Here is a 21646-nt window from a genome sequence, read left to right as displayed (position 1 = left end):
CTGCCCCCCGCAAAGTGCCCCGGTCCCCGCCCGCCCCAGGTGCAGACACTAACCCTTGCGCTCAAACACTTGTGCTCAAATAAACTGGTTGGTCTCTAAGGAGCCACAAGTCCTCCGGTTCTTTTTGCGGACACAGACGGGCGGGCTGCTGCTCTGCACCCCAGACAGACCGGATCTCATGCGGAGCAGCGTGTGCACGGGCAGCAGCGGGGAACTGGTGCGGGCGCCGGGCCGGAGGGCGGTACCCGGCGAGTTGGCAGACGGGGGGGTCTGTTCCCGGCTCGGCACCGGGGGATCTGCCCAGGGGCGATGCCGGGACAGGAGCCGGGAACCCGCCATCGTCCGCCACGGTCCATCCCCCCGCCCCGCAAGGAGACTCGGGGCCGGGGGCGCGGCAGCCCGGGCGGCTCTCCCGGGGCGCAGGAAGCCGCCTGGAGCCCCGGGGGCTGGTGGGGAGCGAGCGCCGTGAGATCAGATCCTGTGCGCGGCTGGGGGCCGCGAGCCCGGCCGCTGCCGCAGGGACCCGAGCCTGGGCTCGCCCCGGGCTCTGGAGGCAGCGGCGCCTGCGCGGGAGGGGGCAGGTACTCGGGAGAGAGCCGGGGCGGGGGGCAGGACCCCCCCCGCACAAGGGGGCAGCCCCCGGGGATCCGAGCCCCGCCGGGGGCAGGGGCCCAGCTCGGAACCTGCTGCTCTCAGGGTCCTTCCCAGGGTCTGCTCCCGGGGGGGTGTTGCCAAAGTAGCGATTTTTGTCACTCGAGTGAGCGAGCCGCTGGGTTTCGGGGAGGCGCGTGTCCAAGAGACCGACTGCGGCAGAGCCGGGGGAGACGCGCCCCCGCGTGTGGCCGCGACCCCGTTCGCCAGAAGCTCAGCGGGGCCCACAGAATCCATTCCGGGCTCTTCCCCCGCTCTGCGCCGCGCCCCCAGTCGGTGCCGTGAGCTGCGAGGGGGCACGTCCTCCGAAGGCCCCGCATCCCGCGCTTGCTTGGGCTGAGGGAGGCTGGGAATGAGAGGAAGGCTTTGATTAGGGCTCCTGGTGGCAGAATAAATCCGGGGTGGGCAAACTTTTTGGGCCGAGGGCCACATCTGGGTGAGGAAATTGCATGCAGGGCCAGGGCGGGGTGTGGGGGGCGGTGTGGTGTGCAGGAAGGGGCTCGGGGCAAGGGATTGGGGCAGAGGAGGGGTGCGGAGTGTATGAGGGGGCTCAGGGAAGGGGGTTGGGGTGGGACAGGGGGCTCAGGGTAGGGAGTTGAGGGGTGCAGAGTGCAGCAGGGGGCTCAGGGAAGGGGGTTGGGGGGCGGGGTGCAGGAGGGGTTCGGTCTCCAGCCTGGCGCTGCTTACCTAAATAAGGGAGGGGAGGCTGGAGGAGCAGAAGATAAGTTCCCCGCAGGGGGAAAGTTTTGATCTTCTACTTAGTAAAAACTAGAGCAATTAAAAAAAATTAATCCGGGTTAATCATGTGATTAATCACACTGTTAAACAACAATAGAATACCATTTATTTAAATATTTTTGGATGTTTTCTACATTTTCCAATATATTGATTTTAATTACAACACAGACTACAAAGTGCACCGTGCTCACTTTATATTTATTTTGGATTTCAAGTGTCTGCACTGTAAAAAAACAAAAGAAATAGTATATTTCAATTCACCTAATACAAGTACTGTAGTGCAATCTCTTTATCATGAAAGTTGAACTTACAAATGCAGAATTGTGGACAAAAATAACTGCATTCAAAAATAAAACAATCTAAAATTTTAGAGCCTGCAAATCCGCTCAGTTCTACTTCTTGTTCAGCCAATTGCTCAGACAAACAAGTTTCTTTACATTTGCAGGAGATAATGCTGTCCGCTTCTTGTTTACAGTGTCACCTGAAAGTGAGAACAGGTGTTCTCATGGCACCGTTGTAGCCAGCGTCTCAAGATATTTACGTGCCAGATGCGCTAAAGATTCATATGTTCCTTCGTGCTTCAACCATCATTCCAGAGGACATGTGTCCTTGCTGGTGACGGGTTTTGCTCGAAAACAATCCAAAGCAGTGCAGACCGACACGTGTTCATTTTCATCATCTGAGTCAAATGCCACCAGCAGAAGGTTGATTTTCTTTTTTGGTGGTTCGGGTTCTGTGGTGTCCACATCAGAGTGTTGCTCTTTTAAGACTTCTGAAAGCATGCATCACACCTTGTCCCTCTCAGATTTTGGACACCACTTCAGATTCTTAAACCTTGGGTCAAGTGCTGTGGCTATCTTTCAAAATCTCACAATCTTTCTTTGCGTTTTGTCAAATCTGCAGTGAAAGTGTTCTTAAGATGAACAAAATGTGCTGGGTCATCGTCCGAGACTGCTATAACCTGAACTGTGTGACAGAATGTGGGTAAAACAGCAGGGGACATGCAATTCTCCCCCAAGGAGTTCAGTCACAAATTTAATTAATACATTATTTTTTAACAAGCATCATCAGCATGGAAGCACGTCCTCTGGAATAATGGCCAAAGCATGAAGGGGTATACGAATGTTTAGCATATCTGGCACATAAATACCTTGCAATGCCAGCTACAAAAGTGCCATGTGAACATCTGTTCTCACTTTCTGTTGACATTATAAATAAGAAGAGGGCAGCATTATCTCCTGTAAATATAAACAAACTTGTTTGTCTTAGGGATTGGCTGAACAAGAAGTAGGACTGAGTGGACTTGTAGGCTCTAAAGTTTTACATTGTTTTGTTTTGAGTGCAATTATGTAACAAAAAGAATCTACATTTATAAGTTGAATTTTCATGATAAAGAGCTTGCACTACTGTACTTGGATGCGGCGAATTGAAAAATACTATTTCTTTTGTTTATCACTTTACAGTGCAAATATTTGTAATAAAAATAATATATATTTGGGATTTCAATTGTTAGGGGGCTTATTCCTTCTCCCACTTACTTCCCTGGTCCTTCTCGCATGAACAGAGAGCAACAATACCCGAAGTCCAAAGGTACAAACAATTTGATGTTTATTGGGGTGAACTTCCAGCAAGCATGATTCCAGTTTCCTTCCTTAGTGTCCCCCTTCCCAGCTCTGACACCACAGAGCCTTACCTGTGTCCCTGTTCCCATTTCCCCCCTTAGCAAAACATGATTCCAATTTCCCCACCCCTGTTCCCATCCCCCCCCACACTTCCTGATTGACTGCAGACTATATAGTAAAACTTGAGTTCTGCTTAGCTATACCTTAACCAATCATTTTCTTGAAATTTAACTAACCGCTACTAACATATTGTAACATGATTATTTAACCAATTATATCCCACCACCTTAATTAGTTTATACCCAGCAAAATTAATTATACAACAGACGGAAACAATCACAGAACCAGACAGAGATTATACAGACAAACAATAGGGAAATGGGGGCTACAATGATAGAACAACACAGAAATGAGGATTTCACATTGATAAGTGAGTTCTTGCCAGACAGGATGCTATCAAACTAAGTTTCCTTTTACATCTTCTAGGCACTTCCCTTTCTCTGGAGGTGATAGGCATTATCAGGACAGGATTGTATCCTAACAGCCCAATAGCACCGTCTTTCAGTGCGACTAGTTTGGAATGTGAGGAGGTGACCGGTCGCTTCCCAGCTTATGGCTGCCTCTGCTGCTTAGCCAACAGCCTTAGCTTAAGAACAGGGCCTCAGACTGTCACAGTAAGAGAAGGCCCTTACACTGGCAGACAGGGATTTTGATTCTCTCCTTTATACCTCTAGAACTAGCGAAGTGATAAGAATACATCTAAATTCTTAGAGTACAGGCCTTTACAGACTGAATATCTATATCCTGAATATCTATATCCTAACATCAATTACAACAGAGAATACAATATATATGAAAATGTAGAAAAACACCCAAAAATATTTAATTAATTTCAGTGTGATTAAAAGTGTGATTAATTGTGATGAATTTTTTTGAGTTAATCGCATGGGTTAACTGCAGTTAATTGACAGCCCTACTAAAAATGTTTGTGACCAGGGCAGGCACCGCTCTCTGGGCGAGGGTGATGCAGGAAAAAACGTTTGTCAACAGATCTTTGAGACTGGCCACTGAAACATTGTTAACTGATCAAAATCCCCTCCAAGGAGTGGGAAGCCGGCTTGTGTAGCTGGGCGATTCCTTGGGACTCTGCTGGACCTGCTCCCATTACTACCTTCTGTGCTCACCTTGCCCGGGCGAGAGGACACTCCCAGCTGCTGAACAGAAAGCAGGGCCATGCTGGATAGTCTTGGCAGCTGACTTTATTTTGTTATCATTGACTGGCTCTATTGGTATCTCTCAACTGGTAGGGGGCTGGCAAGGGGTTTCATGGCCGTCCTGGTTACAGGGGCAGGGCTGGGATCCCCTCTCTTTCTTAACCTGGCATTTGGCTGCCCCTCCAGCCCTCCCCTCCCGGCTCTGCTCCCTGGGTGCATGGCCCAGAGTCCCTTAGCCACGGCGGGGATGAGCTGTCCCGGGCAGAGTGAACTTGCCTCCTCCGGAGCAGATGTTGCCTTGAGAAACCCCTGCTAGGAAATTTTCTTAAATATTTTCGCTCCTTCATTTTCCTGTTTAAAAAAGCATCACCCAGGGCTCTCTGCTGCCTGTGTGAATAGCCATCAGGTGGTTGTGGTAACTTTCTATCCATTTATCAAATACTGCTATGAAATCACTCACAATTCAGGGCAATTGCATCTGTATCCCCCCTCTGTGGTCCATCCTGGACATCCATTTTTAGATTTCCCGCTCCCAGCCATCACCTCTCTTGGGTGGAGACCCATGTCTCTCTCCCTCCTGACTGGGGTTTCCTGCCTGCACTGTGATATTCCCAGCAAGCCAGGCTATCTAAATAGGCCACTGCCTGCTCTTTGTTTTCGCTCCAGAGGACATAAACAGTATAATTGCCACTGTTATGAGTTACCACACAACCCTTTCTAAGTAGGCTTTGCAGAATTAAATCTTTATTTTTTGATGGATAATACTGTGTTGACTTTAAGCGTTGTTTTTAGATTTTTATAGATTTAAATTTCCACGGTTGTGGGAATTTGTGGCGGGGTCAGTCAATAATTATTTAATGAAAGTTGAGATTGAAAAGTTAAAGCTTGGGAACTGTTAAATCATGACTTGTCAACATGCCATGTTAAAATATACCAGGTAATATCCTTAAATCAAACCCTTCCCATATTTCAAGCAGCATTTTTCTTACTTTGCCTACCTGTAAATTTTGAGTCTAGTCAATGGAAATGTTTTTTCATTTGTTTGTATGTGTACAGTGAAGTCAACATTTAGCACTAAAAATCTAATCAGGCCAAACCTATTTATAAGCAAGCCCATTGATTCTTTAGGTGAAAGTATTACAGAAAAAACATATTATAAACAATAAAAGAATCTCCACTCATGCGAATAAGCTTAAGGTCCAACAAGAGCTCTGGGAGGAGTCAGTCCTTCAAAGTTCACCAAGGGGCTTTCCTGTGGTTACACATTTATTATAACAGCTTTAGTTCAAGAATCAGAACAACCATGAATAGTTCAGTCTTTCCTTTATACAGCTTGGGCCTTTGATCTTGGCCCCTTGTAACAGGTAATCAGCAGACAAAGGCCCAATCTTGAGGGTGTGGTTTCAAAAGCCTGGAATTTTTGCATAACTGGGGAGGGAGAACTTACATTCACTTCCCCATGATCTTTCCCAGGAAATTCACTTATACCTATTGTCCCAAAAGACCGTTCTTATCTGCCACATTGTTCAATATAGTCCTTTGGTCACCCGGGGCCCAAAATAGTACAGACCTTTTGTATCTAATGGAATGGACTCCAAAGATACTTACACTTAATTCAGTAAGCTATTTTGAGGATACAGTGCACCCTCGCTATAACGAACCCCTGGGAATTCAAGCCATTTGTTCAGTATAGCCAGGGGTTTGTTATAGTGAGAGATTGCGGGGGGTCAGATCCTCCGGCCCCAGGCTGGGACAGAGCTCTGAGCCCACCCGCCGTGGGCCCAGGGCCGGAGGATCTCTCAGCTCCCCACCACAGCAGGCAGGGCTGGAGGTGGGATCCAGGGAAGGGCAATATAGCGCGGGTCTACTGTATTGCAGGAAATTGCCACATCTGTCACAGTCACGACAGATTTTTCTTCTCTGTCCCCTTCAGAACTGGAGGAACTTGTGGAAAACTGTTGTCCTAAATCCTTATCCCAGGTGTGGGGAGTGAGGGAGCTGGGATGATCTGTTTAAAAGGGTTCTGGCCTCATCCCTCCTGAGCCACGTTTCTGGCCTCACTGAGACCAGTGTTAATCCAGGGTCACTGCAAGGAAGAACAAGGAGTGACTTCAGAATAACGCATGAGGGCAAATGAGATCTGCACTGTCCCTGGGGGGAGTGGTTTCATTGGTGGCTGTGACCAGGGAGCTCTAGTTGTTACTGAAGGAGGGGGTAGGGGGCTGCTCTCTCCCTCTCTCTGCTCAGGATATTTGGGTTGAGCTTCCTGGGTTGGAAGCTGCTGCCCCCATTGTGATCTGCGAGCCCAGGCTGAGCAGCTGCTGTTCCTTCCCCAGGGTCTGTGCTGGGGAGTGACCTTAATTAAAGCTTCCTCTGTGCCCCTCCAATGTCACAACTTTCTCCATGTGGTACTAGCTCCCTGTCGACATCAACTCCTGAGTCCAGGGCTGCCCTGGGGATTAGTACTGGATGGAGAAGGTCCTCACCTGGGCGGGGCCCAGAGGAACTCTAGGTCAGTGAGAGAGACCTCAGAGACAGTTGCTGGGGACAAGCATGAAAGTGACTCTGCATGAACAGCCCCTCTTAGGATCATACTTAGTCCTGCCACGAGTGCAGGGGACTGGACTAGACAACCTCTCCAGGTCCCTTCCAATCCTTTGATTCTTCATCAGTCGTCTCTTCTCCCGTTAGCAACTGGAGGAGCTGATCCAGCCATGGGAGAGTGAATTCCCCGATCCAGAGGGACAGGGGAAAGGAGATATAGAGGAGGGAGAGACTGAAGGGGGAAGTGGAAGAAATATGTGGGAATGGAGGTCCCCAGATCTCTAGCCTATGGAGACACACTTATTGCGGACTCGCTGGGCAGATTCACTTTCCTGTTAACAAGGTGAGGAGCAGAGAGAGGGAAAGCTAGTTCCTGGCTGTCCCAGTCTCCTTGCTGGGAGAGTGTGCTGCCCTCGGGGACAATGTCAGGGGGAATCCCCCCAAAGGGATACCTTTGGGTCTGCTCTTTTCTAGCATTTGGTTCCTAGAATGTTAAAGGGAGGGTTTAAAAATGTCTCAGTGGGTTTAGTCCTGTGGGAGGGGCTGGGTCTGCACTGTGGAGGGGGGCGGAGGGAGTGATCAAGTGTCGTTTTGGCGTGACAGCGTCTCGAACGTCTGGGGAAGCGTGATGTGAAATAAAGTAAAGCCTGTTCTGAAATCTCCACAATTGTCTTTCTCACCCTGACAGGCTGCAGAATAAAGCCCATGTTTCACTCCAGCTCATCCCACCCTCCCATGGGACAAGGAAGGGAAATGGTTTCAGTGGAGCCAGTTCAGGTAGGGATTATCCAGGAGTTGCTGGACAAAGAGGGACAGTAAATATATAGGAGGTGGGAGCTTCTGGGGAGTTTGGTCTGGAGGTGAAAGGGGCAGGAAATATACAGAGTAGAGAAAGGGAGGGAGACAAGGTGTGACAAGCCTGGTGGGACTTGTTTAATTTGGAGCCTGGATTGTAGGAACAGATCCCTGAGGTTGGAGGTGGAAATTCCCTAATTTGTGAAATTGGAAAGAACCTTCCTGGACTGGGCTGGGAAAACTGACCAGACTCCCAGTGCTGGAGCCTGAACTCACTAGCCAGAGTCTCCTGTGAAATATGAAGGGGGAACCCACCAGTGAGGCTTAGGGGACATGCCTCGTCCTCTTGCACCCATCTGCTGGCAATGGGAAGGGTGTCTGGGATTCCTACCAGGGGTCCATCTCCTGTATCAACCTCTGGCTGGTAGGTGTGTGATGAATGGCAGACTGCCTTCCCCCTTTATCTGCGGGGAGTGCTGAGGGGCTCCTCTTTTCCCCCTCACCCTGATGCCTCCTGGCTGCTCTGAGTGGGGTGGGAAGGGACTTTGCTCACTGTCTGCCTCCCAGAGCTTCCATTTGATTGGCCCTGCCCCCCGTGAATAGTGGGGTTGTCAGCGCGGACGCTGGTACAAACCAGGAGACTCTTGCTCTTTCAGGGGCTGGTGACCTTCGCAGAGGTGGCTGTGTATTTCACCAAGGATGAGTGGGGTCTGCTGGACCCCACTCAGAGAGCCCTCTACAGAGACATCATGCAGGAGAACTATGAGAATGTGGCCTCGCTGGGTAAGGATTCCTGTCCCCTTGGCTATTCGAAGGGGAAGTGACGAATAAAGGTTCACTTCACCCACACAATGCAACCTCAACTCTGCCCTGTTTCAGCAACACCCCAACATACCAATGACAAACGCACTCTGCCCTCCTGTGACAGAACACTTTGGGAACAGAGCACAGGTGCATTACAGTGCAAAGCCTAACATCTCCTCTTGGCTAAGACAAAACTTGGGTTTAGGTCCAGCATAGTGAAGAGACGTTACCCACACCTGGCCTGCACTCAAATACAGAGCCCACTCCCTGCACGCTATCTCAAACGTGCAAACTGTTACCATTCCTTTACCCTTGCCCCGAGAATTCCTTCTGAGTCACTGCCTTCGCTTCCCCCTTACTAAGCCCTGGATACCACTAGCATGTATGTCACCACCGTGCTGACGATCCCCGTGGCAAGAACTCATCCCTACGCACCTTTATCAAAACAACCTATAGCACTGAATTGAGGCATACTTGGTCTCTCACATGGGTCCCTCGCGGTTCACCTAAATTCACTCACAGCTCTGGCAAACTGCTCCAGTGAGTCCCTCGGCTGTTCAGTTACAACGACAGCTGACACAGTGAACACAGCTGGAGGACATGCAGATAAATGCCAATATTCAAATCTGTAGAACACAATGCAAGTAATGGCACGTTCTGTTAGTCCTTCTTTGCACCTACTACAGATCATAGATTTGAAGGCCAGGAGGGGCTTTTGGGTTATCTATATAACCCTTGTGAAGATGTGACGCAGTAGGGAGGGGGAAGTGTTGACCTGGAAATGTGCCCTGGGGATGGGAGACCTGAGAGCCTGTCACCTGAGCCAGGAGGGGGAGGGGGAGGTAACACCTCTGCCCAGGAATGTGAAGACAGCCTGCAGGAGAGAGCCTGCTGGGGGGGTTTAGTTTCAGTTTGGGGCTGGGTGGAGGAACACAGGGAACCCCAGGGCTGGGGTCTAAGCTCCCTGCTCCCCCAGAAGGACTTGACTGAGGGGTCCTGGGTGTACCCACAAGCTCTGTTTTGGACTGTGTTCCTGTTGTTCAATAAACCTTCTGTTTTACTGGCTGGCTGAGAGTCTCAGTGAATCCCTAGAAGAGGGGTGCAGGGCCTGGACTCCCCCACACTCCGTGACAACTGGTGGCAGCGGTGGGATGTACTGCACCCCGTGAACAGCGCTTCCTGCAGTAAGTGACTGGGGAACAGTAAAACGAAGGGGGATTGACGGGGACCAGGCGTGCTGAAGATTCAGAGAGAGACGGTTTCAGGGGGTGGTTAACCCCTGGGAGTGTGTGACCAGAGAGAAGGACTTTTGCAGTAACAGGGTCCCCCGGGGGATCGCAGCGAGCAGTCCCAGGGGCGGAGGAGCCTGCAGCTTGACCCTGGCAAAGAGGTGGTGACCTCAAGAAGGACTGGCACACTAGGGGCTTTTCCTGGAAACTGTGGAAAGCTGCCCAGCCTGCGAGTGGCCAGCAGGGAGATGTACGCTAAACGCCTGAAGAGCGACCTGGTGGAGCTGTGCAGGCAGAGGGGGCTGCGCATCGGGAGGTCCACCAAGGAACAGCTGATTGCCCACTTGGAGGAGAAGGATCGCTTGGATGACCCGATCCCTGTCGCTGAGGGAAGCCGCCCGGTGGACGCAGCGTGGGCCCTGGGGCCTGACCAGGCTGGGAGGGGTCAGACTGCTGCCCAGGACATCCCGAGACCCTTCCTACCTATGCCTGGGGGAGGGGTTGGGGGAAGCCCAGCGAATACCGAGGGCACCCTGACCCCAGTAGCCAGCAGGGGATCCTCCCGGCGGAGCTCCCCATCCCTGGAGCGGAGGCGGCTGGAATGGGAGAGGGAGATGAAAATGAGAGAGCTGGAGGATCATGAAAAACAATGTCAACATGAGGAGAAACAACATCAACATGAGCAGGAGGAGAAGGAGAAACAACGTCAACATGAGCAGGAGGAGAAGGAGAGGGAACGTCAGGAGAAGGAGAAACAAAGACAGCATGAACTGGAGCTGGCCAGGCTGAGGAGCAGTGGGGCCCCGGCTGCGGTGAGTGCGGGGGGACCCAAGACTGCAAGGAGCTTTGATAAGTGCTTCCTGGCCCAGCGTAAGGAGGGGGACGACATAGATAGCTTCCTGACGGCCTTTGAGAATGCCTGCGAGATGTACAGGGTTGACCCTGCTGACAGGCTCCAGTTTCTCACCCCCTTACTGGACCCCAAAGCCGTGGAGGTGTACAGCCAAATGACAGAGGCGGAGGCAGAGGACTATGAACTGTTCAAACAAGCCCTGCTCTGTGAGTTTGGGCTGACCCCCGAGATGTACCGGAGAAGGTTCTGGAGTCAGCGTAAAACGCCTGAGGTCACCTACCTACAACTGGTCAACCGGATGCAGGGGTATGCCCGCAAGTGGACAGCTGGGGCCCAAGCTAAAGAGGACCTGCTTGACCTAATCGTACTGGAGCAACTGTATGAACAGTGCCCTTCCGACCTGAGGCTGTGGTTGATGGACAAAAAGCTAGAGAACCCCCAGCACGCAGGGCAGCTGGCCGACGAGTTTGTGAACAGTCGGTCAGGGGGTAGCCGGGAGGAGTCCCAAAAGAACAGGCCCCCCCCGATGCAGAGAGAGAGTCACCATGGGGCCTCCCAGCGAGGAAATAGGGAGAACCCCCTCCAAAGGGGAACGCCTGGTGTCGGGACCCTCCGACCCGCTCGAGGGGACCAACGTGACCTGAGCTGCTATCACTGTGGCCAGAGAGGCCACGTACGGACCCAGTGCCCGGGCTCAGGGACAAACTGAGCAGACCCAACCTACCCAGGGTTAACTGAGGAGGGACTCAGCTGGATGAGGGGCAGACAATCCAGGCAAGGGGGGCTACCAGTTTACCACCTGCTCAGGAGGGAAGAGTATCCCAGGCCAGCTCTGCCAGAGGGCTGGAGGCTCTGGACTCAGGGTGCTCCGTTTACAGGGTGGGCGCATGGCTGTCCCTCCGGAGAGAGTGCCTTGTTCCCCTGGAGGTGGATGGGAGGAAGGTCAATGGATACTGGGATACGGTCGCGGAGGTGACGCTGGCCCAGCCTAAGGTGGTGGCCCCAGATCGGGTGGTGCCCAACACCTACCTGACCCTGACAGGGGTGGGCGGGACCCCATTTAAGGTGCCCGTGGCAAGGGTACACCTGAAATGGTGGGCCAAGGAGGGCCCCAAGGATGTGGGGGTACACCACCATTTGCCCACTGAAGTTTTGATGCGGGGAGACCTAGAGGACTGGCCAGCAAGCCCCAGACCGCCCTGGTTGTGACCCGTAGCCAGAGCTGGCGAGGGGCACTGCACCCTGACCTTGGGGAGGGTACCACACCAGAGGCGCAGGACCCTACCCTGGTGGGGAGGGAGCGCCGAGGGGCATGGCTCAGAGAGGCTGAGGCCTCAGACCTGGCCACTGAGGGGGAACCGGGCCCCATCCCTTCCCCAGCCGCTGAGTTCCAGGCCGAGTTGAGGAAAGATCCCTCCTTGCACAAGCTCAGGGACCTGGCCGACCTCAGTGTGGTACGGACCATGAGGAGAGGCTGCCAGGAGAGGTTCCTGTGGGAGAAGGGGTTCCTGTACCGAGAATGGGCTCCCACAAGGGAAGTGGAGTCCTGTGGGATCAGGAGGCAGCTGGTGGTCCCCCAGAAGTATCGCCACAAGCTACTGTACCTGGCCCATGACATCCCCCTCTCAGGGCATCAGGGAATCTGGTGCACCCGGCAGAAGTTGCTACAGAACTTTTACTGGCCCGGGGTCTTTACCACGGTCCGGCAGTATTGCCGATGCTGTGACCCCTGTCAGAGGGTGGGGAAGGCCCGGGACAAGGGGAAAGCGGCTTTAAGACCTTTGCCCATCATAGAGGAGCCTTTCCAGAAGGTGGCCATGGACATCGTGGGGCCTCTCAGCAAGACGACCCGGTCGGGGAAGTAATACATTCTGGTGGTGGTAGATTTTGCCACCAGCTACCCCGAGGCAGTGCCCTTAGCTTCCATTGAAGCAGACACCGTGGCGGATGCGCTCCTGACCATTTTCAGTTGAGTGGGGTTCCCCAAGGAAGTCTTGACAGACCAAGGCTCCAACTTCATGTCGGCCCTGCTCCGGTGCTTGTGGGAGAAATGTGGAGTTGTTTCTGAGGCTGTGGATGGCATTGTGTTCTGCACGGCTGAGGTTATGGGGCAAGTGATGCTGCTTTTCCACAATTTCAGCCCGTGCATGTCGGCGGAAGCACTCTATGTAGAAGGCCAGTCTGTTGTTTCAACCTTCAGGAGGAGTCCACCCAGAATCCTTCTTTTTGTAGTGTTGGTAGGAAGGTCTCTGTGGGTTAGTATGCTGTTCAGAGGTGTGTTGGAAATATTCCTTGAGTCGGAGACGTCGAAAATAGGATTCTAGGTCACCACAGAACTGTATCATGTTTGTGGGGGTGGATACAATTAACTTAGGCTTGAATAGAGACTGGGAGTGGTTGAGTCATTATACTAAGTAAAACTATTTCCCCTTGTTTATTCCTTCCCCCCCCCACCCCTCCCCCTCCCCCCTCCCCGCACACTGTTCCTCAGAGGTTCTTGTTAACTCCTGGAAATGTGCTGGAAATGGCCCACCTTGATTATCACTTCAAAAGGTTTTCTCTCCCCGCACCCCACTCTCCTGCTGGTAATAGGTCATCTTAAGTGATCACTCTCCTTACAGTGTGTATTTTTTCATGGTTATGTGTATATAAATCTCCTCACTGTATTTTCCACTTTATGCATCCGATGAAGTGAGCTGTAGCTCACGAAAGCTCATGCTCAAATAAATTGGTTAGTCTCTAAGGTGCCACAAGTCCTCCTTTTCTTTTTGCGAATACAGACTAACATGGCTGCTACTCTGAAACCATTCTTTTCTCTGGCTTTCACAAATGGAGGCTTGTCCTGGTCATATCCATTAAAAGCATAAGAACGTCAATACTGGCTCAGACCAAAGGTCAATATAGCCCAGTATCCTGTCTTCCGACAGTGGCCTGGGCCAAATGCTTCAGAGGGAATGAACAGAACAGTGCAATTATTAAATGATCCCTCCCCGTCATCCACTCCCAGCTTCAGAGGCTTAGGAACACTCCAGAGCATGGGGTTGTGTCCCTGACCATCTTGGCTAATAGCCATTTATGAATTTATCCTCTGTGAACTTATCTAATTCTTTTTTGAACGCAGTTATACTTTTGGTCTTCACACAGTCCCATGGCAATGAGTTTCACAGGCCAACTGTGTGTTGTGTGATGAAGTACTTCCTTATGTTTGTTTTAAACCTGCTGCCTATTAATTTCGGTGGGTGACAGGATCCCCGGGGTACAACCTAGAACTGGGGTAGTGCTGTGCCCTCTTTACTTTCCAGCCTGGGCTGTCTCTCACAAGACTTGGCTAGTGATAAGCAGCAAACCTCTCCAGGTGCTGTTATCACTTAGCACAACAGCATGTGGAGCCCCCCAATCAGCTAACTTGTGTGAATGTTCCCTGAGCGAGCCAAATCAGAGAAAGACACCAGCAAATCTCCCAAGCCCCCAGCCTTTGAACCCAGAACTGTACCATCGTGCCCTGGTCAGAAGCCTGACCAGTGTACGTTCATTACGCAGTCTACCCCTCCCTTGATGTGGGGAGGAGACACACACTAGCCTTTGTAAACTGAGCTGAGATTTCCCAAGCACTTCAACCAAAACATACTGTTTTATGTAAAATATAACACAGATTTATTAACTACAGAAAGATTGATTTTAAGTAATTGTAAGTGGTAGGCACAAAAGGTCAGAGATAGTTACTAAAGAAAATAAAAGGTAAGTGCACTGTCTACATTTTAAACCTTATTAGACTAGGCAGTATTTGGATCAAGCAGTTTTCTCACCCCACTAGAGGTTACAGTTCTTAATACACAGGCTTCCCCTTTTAAGCCTGGGACCAGTCTCCTCAGTTTAAGTCTTTGCACTCCCAGTGGTCTTGGTGCTTCCAGAATACCTCAAAGGCTGGTTGTGGGTATTCCCAACCTCACGACGTATTTCAGTAACGCACAAGGCAAAACTTCACAACTTCCCATACAGTGATAGCACATACAATCCAACAGTCAACAGTATATTAATGTTCACCAGATCAAGATTTTTAAAATGATACCTCACACGGCATACTTTCTACAAAACATATCCTATATCACCATGGTAAATATGGGGTGACAGTGGTGAATATGGGGGTTCCATGGTGCTGCTTTGAGGTACAGAGTGACACAGTGACCCCTTGTCCTTGTGTTATGAGAAGGGGTAAATAATACTTCCTTATTCACTCTCTGCACATCATTTATGATTTTATAGTCCTCTGTCATATTCTTCCCCACCCCCTTAGTTGCCTCTCTTCTAAGCGGAACAGTCCCACACTTTTTAATTTCTCCTGACATGGAAGTTGTTTCCTACCCCTAATCATTTAGCTGCCCTTCTCTGTACCTTTTCCAATTCTGATAGATCGTTTTTGCAATGGGGTCACCAGAATTGCATGCAGTATTCTAGGTGTGGGCATAGCATTGATTTTTATGGTGGCATTATGATATTTTCTGTCCTATTATCTATCGCTTTGCTAATGGTTCTTAACATTCTGTTCACTTTTTTGGCTGCTGCTGCACATTGAGCAAAATGTTTTCACAGAACTACTCATGACGTCTCTAAGATTTCTTTTTGAGTTGTAACAGCTAATTTATACCCCATCATATTGCGTATATATATTTGGGATTATGTTTTCCAATGTGCATTACTTTGCACTTATCAACATTGTATTTCATCTGCCATTTTGTCATCCAGTCACCCAATTTTGTGAGATCCCTTTGTAACTCTTTGCAGTCTGCTTTGGACCTAACTATCTTGAGTAGTTTTGTATTGTCTGCAAACTTTGAAAACATCATTGTTTACCCCCTTTTCTAGATTATTTATGAATATGTTGAACAACACTGGTTCCATTATGGATCCTTGGGGGACCCCGCTATTTACCACATTCCATTCTGAAAACTGACCATTTATTCCTATCCTTTGTTTTCTGTCTTTTAACCAATTATTGATCCATGAGAGGACCTTCCCTCTTATCCCATGAGTGCTTTCTTTGCTTAAGAGCCTTCAGTGAGGGAACTTGTCACAGGCTTTCTGAAAGTCCTAATATACTATATCTACTGGATCACCCTTGTCCACATTCTGTTGACCCCCTCAAAGAATTCTAGTAAATTGGTGAGGCATGATTTCCCTTTACGAAAGCCATGTTGACTCTTCCCCAATATATTGTGTTTATTTATGTGTCTGATAATTCTGTTCTTCGCTGTAATTTCAACCAATTTGCCTGAGACTGCAGTTAGGCTTACTCACCTGTAATTGCCTGGCTCGTCTCTGGAGTCTTTTTTAAAAATTGGATTTATGTTAGCTATCCTCAAGTAATCTGGTACTGAAGCTGATTTAAGTGATAGAGTACATACCACAGTTAATAGTTGTGCAATTTCATATTTGAGTTCCTTCAGAATTCTTGTGTGAATACCATTTGGTCCTGGTGACTTATTACAGTTTAATTTTTCTATTTGTTCCAAAACCACCTCCTATTGACACCTCAATCTGGGACAGTTCTTCAGATTTGCCACCTAAAAAGAATGGCTCAGGTATGGGAATCTCCCTCACATCCTCTGCAGTGAAGACTTCATTTAGCTTCTCTGCAATGGCCTTGTCTTCCTTGAGTGCTCCTTTAGCATCTTGATTGGCCAATGGGGCCACTGATTGTTTGTTAGGCTTCCTGCTTCTGATGTACTTCACAAATTTTTGGCTGTTAGTTTTTGTGTCTTGCTATTTGCTCTTCAAATTCTTTTTTAGCCTGCCTAATTAGACTTTTACATTTGACCTGCCAGAGTTTATGCTCCTTTATGTTTTCCGAGGAACAAAGACTGAACTGGGGGGAAGTACTGGACCCCGGCTAAAGGGATTTTTAGCTTGTGAATGGAACACCTGGGGTTTCCAAGCTGTAAGCAAGTGCAGCTTGCCCCTTAAGAATCTGCAGCCTGCTTATATCATCACCTAGGGTGAGAATCTGCTATTCATATCCAATCTATTTTGTTTATTAAGCTTAGTTTGTGTTTTTTGTTTATTTGCTAGGTAATGTGCTTTGATCTGTTTGCTATCTGTTATAATCACTTAAAATCTGTCTTTTGTAGTTAATAAACTTGTTTTTGCGTTATCTAAACTAGTGTATGAGAATCATAACTCGGGGCAAAAGGCTGTTGCAGGTTCCTCTCCATGTTGAGGGAGGAGGCGCATTTCATGAGCTTACACTGTACAGTTCCCTGTGCAGTGCAAGATGGTATAATTTTCGGTTTACACTCCAGAGGGGGTGCAGGCCTGAGGAGCTGGCAGGTGCCTTAGCTGGAGCCTTCCCATGCAGGGGCTGGTCAGAGAGCCTGCCTGCATGTAACTGCAGCTGGGTGTATCCCTACTTGTATGTATGATGGTGGAAGTGCAGGCTGGATCCTGGAGGGCATGGCAGCTTGTCACAGCAGTACAGTGTGAGAGAGCCCAGACTGGTGGATCGGGGGGCTCAGTGGTACCCCAGTTCCAGATGGCAGCCGTGGGGTGGGGGGGGACCCATCACAATAGTACAACTCTACTCAGTGCTGGTTAGGCTTCAGCTGGAGTACTGTGTCCAATTTTGGTTACCAATGTATAGTAAGGATGTGGAGAAACTGGAAAGAATCCAGAGGTGAGTGACAAAGATGATCAAAGGGATGGAATGAAGCCGTACGAGCAAAGGCTGAAGAAACGGGGTATGTGTAGTTTGGAAAAGAGGAGATTAAGAGGGGACATGGTAGCGGTCTCCAAATACTTGAAAGGCTGCCCTAAATAAGATGGAGAAAAGTTGTTCTCTCTTACTACAGAGGGCAGGACAAGAGGCAGTGGGTTCAAACTCCAGCATAGCAGATTTAGGTTAAATCTCAAGAAAAACTTCCTCTCTGTAAGAAAAGTAGGAGAATGGAACAGATGCCTAGTGAGGTTGTGGAACTTCCTTCATTGGAGGTTTTCAGAAGGAGGCTGGAGCCATCTGTCTTGAATGGTTTAGACACAACAAATCTTGCATCTTGGTGGGGGGGGGGGTGTTAGACTAGATGACCCTTGTGCTCCCTTGTAACTCTGAATCCCTGCCCAGACCCTCTTGATTTAAAGCCTGCACTCTATTCTTTTTACTGTCTGGTTTCACTTTGTTTTACATTATTTTTTTCAAATTATTATTTTCACTCCTCTCTATCCATTGGTCAGGGCTTACCTTCCCCCACACCTCTTCCATACCCATTGTGAGCCCAGCCAGCATTGCTGAGTCCTTCTGTTCCTCCCATCACAGGACAACCCCTTCCCTGGCACAAATGTGTGCTTCCTTGACGATGTCATAGGTTGGTAGTCACCTTCCTGAGGACACGGAGGGTCTCGCTCCCTGCTCTCCATCTGCAGCAGCAGACACAATCTCTCTTCCCTGATGGCTTTTTGGATCTCTGAGATGATCTCTCCTGAGTCCATGTGGCCTGAGTCTTATTTTTCATATTATCCTTTTTCAGAGGAATTAAGAGTCTCTTGCTCCTGAATTGTAGCATCTAATTCCCAAGCCATCTCCTCACACTGGGGGATTTTCATACTCCCTTCAATTACACCTAACTCACTAGATTCCCTAATTCCTCTAAACCTGCTTTCCTGCCATTTGGTGTCCCTGAGATGCCGGATTCAGTGACATCCCTTTCCATGCTGAACCCCACCAGCCCATTGTTTCTGGGCCTCTCGCTCTTGGGGAGAAGCAGTTCCAGGGTGACTTCCCTTGTGGCTGGACATGTCTTCACTTTTGGGCCAGGGTGTTACTCTCTCTGGGTTTCAGGGGACCCTTTGATGATGAACAACTGGCTGTGTGTGTTCCCAGCAAAGATGGGGATAGTTAAACCCTCATAAGCAGCGTGTTCTGCACCTTTGAGCAACTGGGGAGCAGGCCTCAGAATTTTACTGCTTTAAAATGACCTGGAATTAAAATAATGGAACTTTGTTGTGACAAATGTCCAATGAATTCACCTGATCTCACTTGTTTTCTTTCCCCTGAGCAGGGTTTCCAGTTTCCAAACCTGATGTGATCTCCCAGCTGGAACTAGGGAAAGAGCCATGGGTCTCAGATCTTCCGGGCTCAGAGGAAAAAGGGATCCTAAGATGTGCCTACACCGGTGAGGAATCACTAAACCAACTCAGGAACTGTCTGAAGTAAACAGCTGGGATTCCCTACAAAGACCTTATGAGCGCTCTGAATTTAGGATTGTCCCCAGATGTCATATCCTCAGGGAAGATATTGCTCATGGTCCCCTGGCAGTAGCTTCCTCCCTGATCTCCCTTCCCCCTGAATGTTTGGTTGGGAGGTGGAGGGAGAATTGATTCACTCCTCTCTCCTATGGAAAAGAGTGTGGGCAAATTCAGTTCCTGATTTTTATATTTTTCAGTCTCTCCCGGTCTTATTTTGGTTTGCTCTCCCCTTTCGCACTACCATTTCTGAGGTTTCTCTCTCTGTTCCAGCAGGTGATGGGCTGGTGAGGGAGAATGAAGAGCAGAAGCCTCAGCAGGAAGATGCTGAGCAAGTGGAACTATCTGGGGCATTTTTGCAAAAATCCAAAGGGAACGTGCCCAGGAGTTCCGAGCAGGGAAAAACCTGTGAGAGTCAGCACAGGCCAGAAAGGCAGCAGGGCAACCAACCAGGGCAGAAAGTGGGTAAATCCATGAATTGTCAGGAAACTCATGAGGACCTCAAGGAAACCACAGCCAAGCAGAGAATCCCCAGAGGAGAGAGAAACCACATGTGCACGGAGTGTGGGAAAACCTTCAGTAGCCGTTCAAGCCTTATTACTCATCAGCGGATCCACACAGGAGAGCGACCCTATAAATGCTGTGAGTGTGGGAAAAACTTCACTCGTGGCTCAACCCTTATTACACATCAGAGAATCCACACAGGAGAGAGACCTTATGGATGCTGTGAGTGCGGGAAAACCTTCAGTCAGCGGTCACATCTTATTACTCATCAGAGAATCCACACAGAAGACAGGCCCTATGAATGCTGTGAGTGCGCAAAAAACTTCAGTATGATCTCACACCTTATTAGACATCAGAGAATCCACACAGGAGAGAAGCCCTATGAATGCTGTGAGTGCGGGAAAACCTTCAGTTACCGCTCAGGCCTCATTACACATCAGAGAATCCACACAGGAGAGAGGCCCTATGAATGCTGTGAGTGCGGGAAAACCTTCAGTCAGAGCTCACACCTTATTACGCATCGGAGAATCCATACAGAAGACAGGCCCTACGAGTGCTGTCAGTGCGGGAAAACCTTCACTCGACATGCACACCTTATTAGACATCAGCAGATCCACACAGGAGAGAGACCCTATGAATGCTGTGAATGCAGGAAGAACTTCACTCGGAGCTCACATCTTATTACACATCAGAGGATCCACACAGGAGAAAGACCCTATAGATGCTCCGACTGTGGGAAAAGCTTCCATCAGAGTTCAGCTCTTATTTATCATCAGAGAATCCACAAGGGAGATAAAAACCATAAAAACTTTGTCTAGGGCTGACAAAACAATTTGTTTTAATATTTTTGCTGATTCCCACATACTGACCTTTAAGCCTATTTGCACCATTTGTCATCGTGGTCTCTCAGGTCCTCCCAGCTGAAAGGCCTACTTTTGACCTACCTTTTGGTCAACTCCTTTATCCTATGACAATTGTATAATCATAAGACAGCACTGAATGATGCAGGTTTGAATAGATCAGAGGGGAATGTGTTGGGAGAATCTATTTTTCTGATTTTGAATAATAGATGCATGGGGAGGAGGTGACCAGCCCTCTGTGGAGAAAGAAGTGGTTTGGGACTATTTAGAAAAGCTGGACGAGCACAAGTCCATGGGGCCGGAAGCATTGCATCCGAGAGTGCAAAAGGAGTTGGCGGGTGTGATTGCAGAGCCATTGGCCATTATCTTTGAAAATTCATGGCGATCCGGGGAAGTCCCGGACGACTGGAAAAAGGCTAATGTAGTGCCCATCTTTAAAAAAGGGACGAAGGAGGATCCTGGGAACTACAGGCCAGTCAGCCTCATCTCAGTCCCTGGAAAAATCATGGAGCAGGTCCTCAAGCAATCAATTCTGAAGCACTTAGAGGAGAGGAAAGTGATCAGGAACAGTCAGCATGGATTCACCAAGGGCAAGTCATGCCTGACTAATCTAATTGCCTTCTATGACAAGATAACTGGTTCTGTGGATGAAGGGAAAGCAGTGGACGTGTTGTTCCTTGACTTTAGCAAAGCTTTTGGCACTGTCTCCCACAGTATTCTTGCCAGCAAATTAAAGAAGTATGGGCTGGATGAATGGACTATAAGGTGGATAGAAAGCTGGCTAGATTGTCGGTCTCAACGGGTAGTGATCAATGGCTCCATGTCTAGTTGGCAGCCGGTATCAAGTGGAGGGCCCCAAGGGTCGGTCCTGGGGCCGTTTTTGTTCAATATCTTCATAAATGATCTGGAGGATGGTGTGGATTGCACCCTCAGCAAGTTTGCAGATGACACTAAACTGGGAGGAGAGGTAGATACGCTGGAGGGTAGGGATAGGAAACAGAGAGACCTAGACAAATTGGAGGATTGGGCCAAAAGAAATCTGATGAGGTTCAACAAGGACAAGTGCAGAGTCCTGCACTTACGACGGAAGAATGCCATGCACCGCTACAGACTAGGGACCAAATGGCTCGGCAGCAGTTCTGCAGAAAAGGACCTAGGGGTTACAGTGGACGAGAAGCTGGATATGAGTCAACAGTGTGCCCTTATTGCCAAGAAGGCCAATGGCATTTTGGGATTTATAAGTAGGGGCATTGCCAGCAGATCGAGGGACGTGATCGTTCCCCTCTATTCAACACTGGTGAGGCCTCATCTGGAGTACTGTGTCCAGTTTTGGGCCCCACACTACAAGAAGGATGTGGAAAAATTGGAAAGAGTCCAGCGGAGGGCAACAAAAAGGATTAGGGGACTGGAACACATGCGTTATGAGGAGAGGCTGAGGGAACTGGGGATGTTTAGTCTACGCAAGAGAAGAATGAGGGGGGATTTGATAGCTGCTTTCAACTACCTGAAAGGGGGTTCCAAAGAGGATGGCTCTAGACTGTTCTCAGTGGTAGCAGATGACAGAACAAGGAGTAATGGTCTAAAGTTGCAGTGGGGGAGATTT

At 49.4% G+C, this 21646-nt stretch overlaps 1 protein-coding gene across 6 annotated transcripts; it reads left to right on the top strand.

Annotated features, from left to right (window-relative positions):
• The first annotated feature begins 309 nt into the window (after nt 1–309).
• On the top strand, nt 310–20004 carry LOC142070181 (uncharacterized). Of its 6 annotated transcripts, none has more exons than XM_075123593.1 (6): nt 310–581; nt 2903–2979; nt 7458–7546; nt 8221–8347; nt 18496–18609; nt 18956–20004. In XM_075123593.1, the coding sequence occupies exons 1-6, from the start codon at nt 310–312 to the stop codon at nt 19999–20001; spliced, it is 1725 nt and encodes a 574-aa protein (XP_074979694.1). In that variant the 3' UTR covers nt 20002–20004. The 6 variants fall into 6 exon arrangements, with proteins under 6 accessions (XP_074979694.1, XP_074979693.1, XP_074979695.1 ...); XM_075123592.1 differs by having other exon boundaries at nt 18953–20004; XM_075123596.1 differs by lacking the exon at nt 2903–2979 and having other exon boundaries at nt 472–581; nt 18953–20004.
• The last annotated feature ends 1642 nt before the right edge of the window (nt 20005–21646 follow it).

Source organism: Caretta caretta, chromosome 27 (assembly GCF_965140235.1).
Source record: "Caretta caretta isolate rCarCar2 chromosome 27, rCarCar1.hap1, whole genome shotgun sequence".
Taxonomy (NCBI): Eukaryota; Metazoa; Chordata; order Testudines; family Cheloniidae; genus Caretta; species Caretta caretta.
This window is presented reverse-complemented; position numbering and strand designations above follow the sequence as displayed.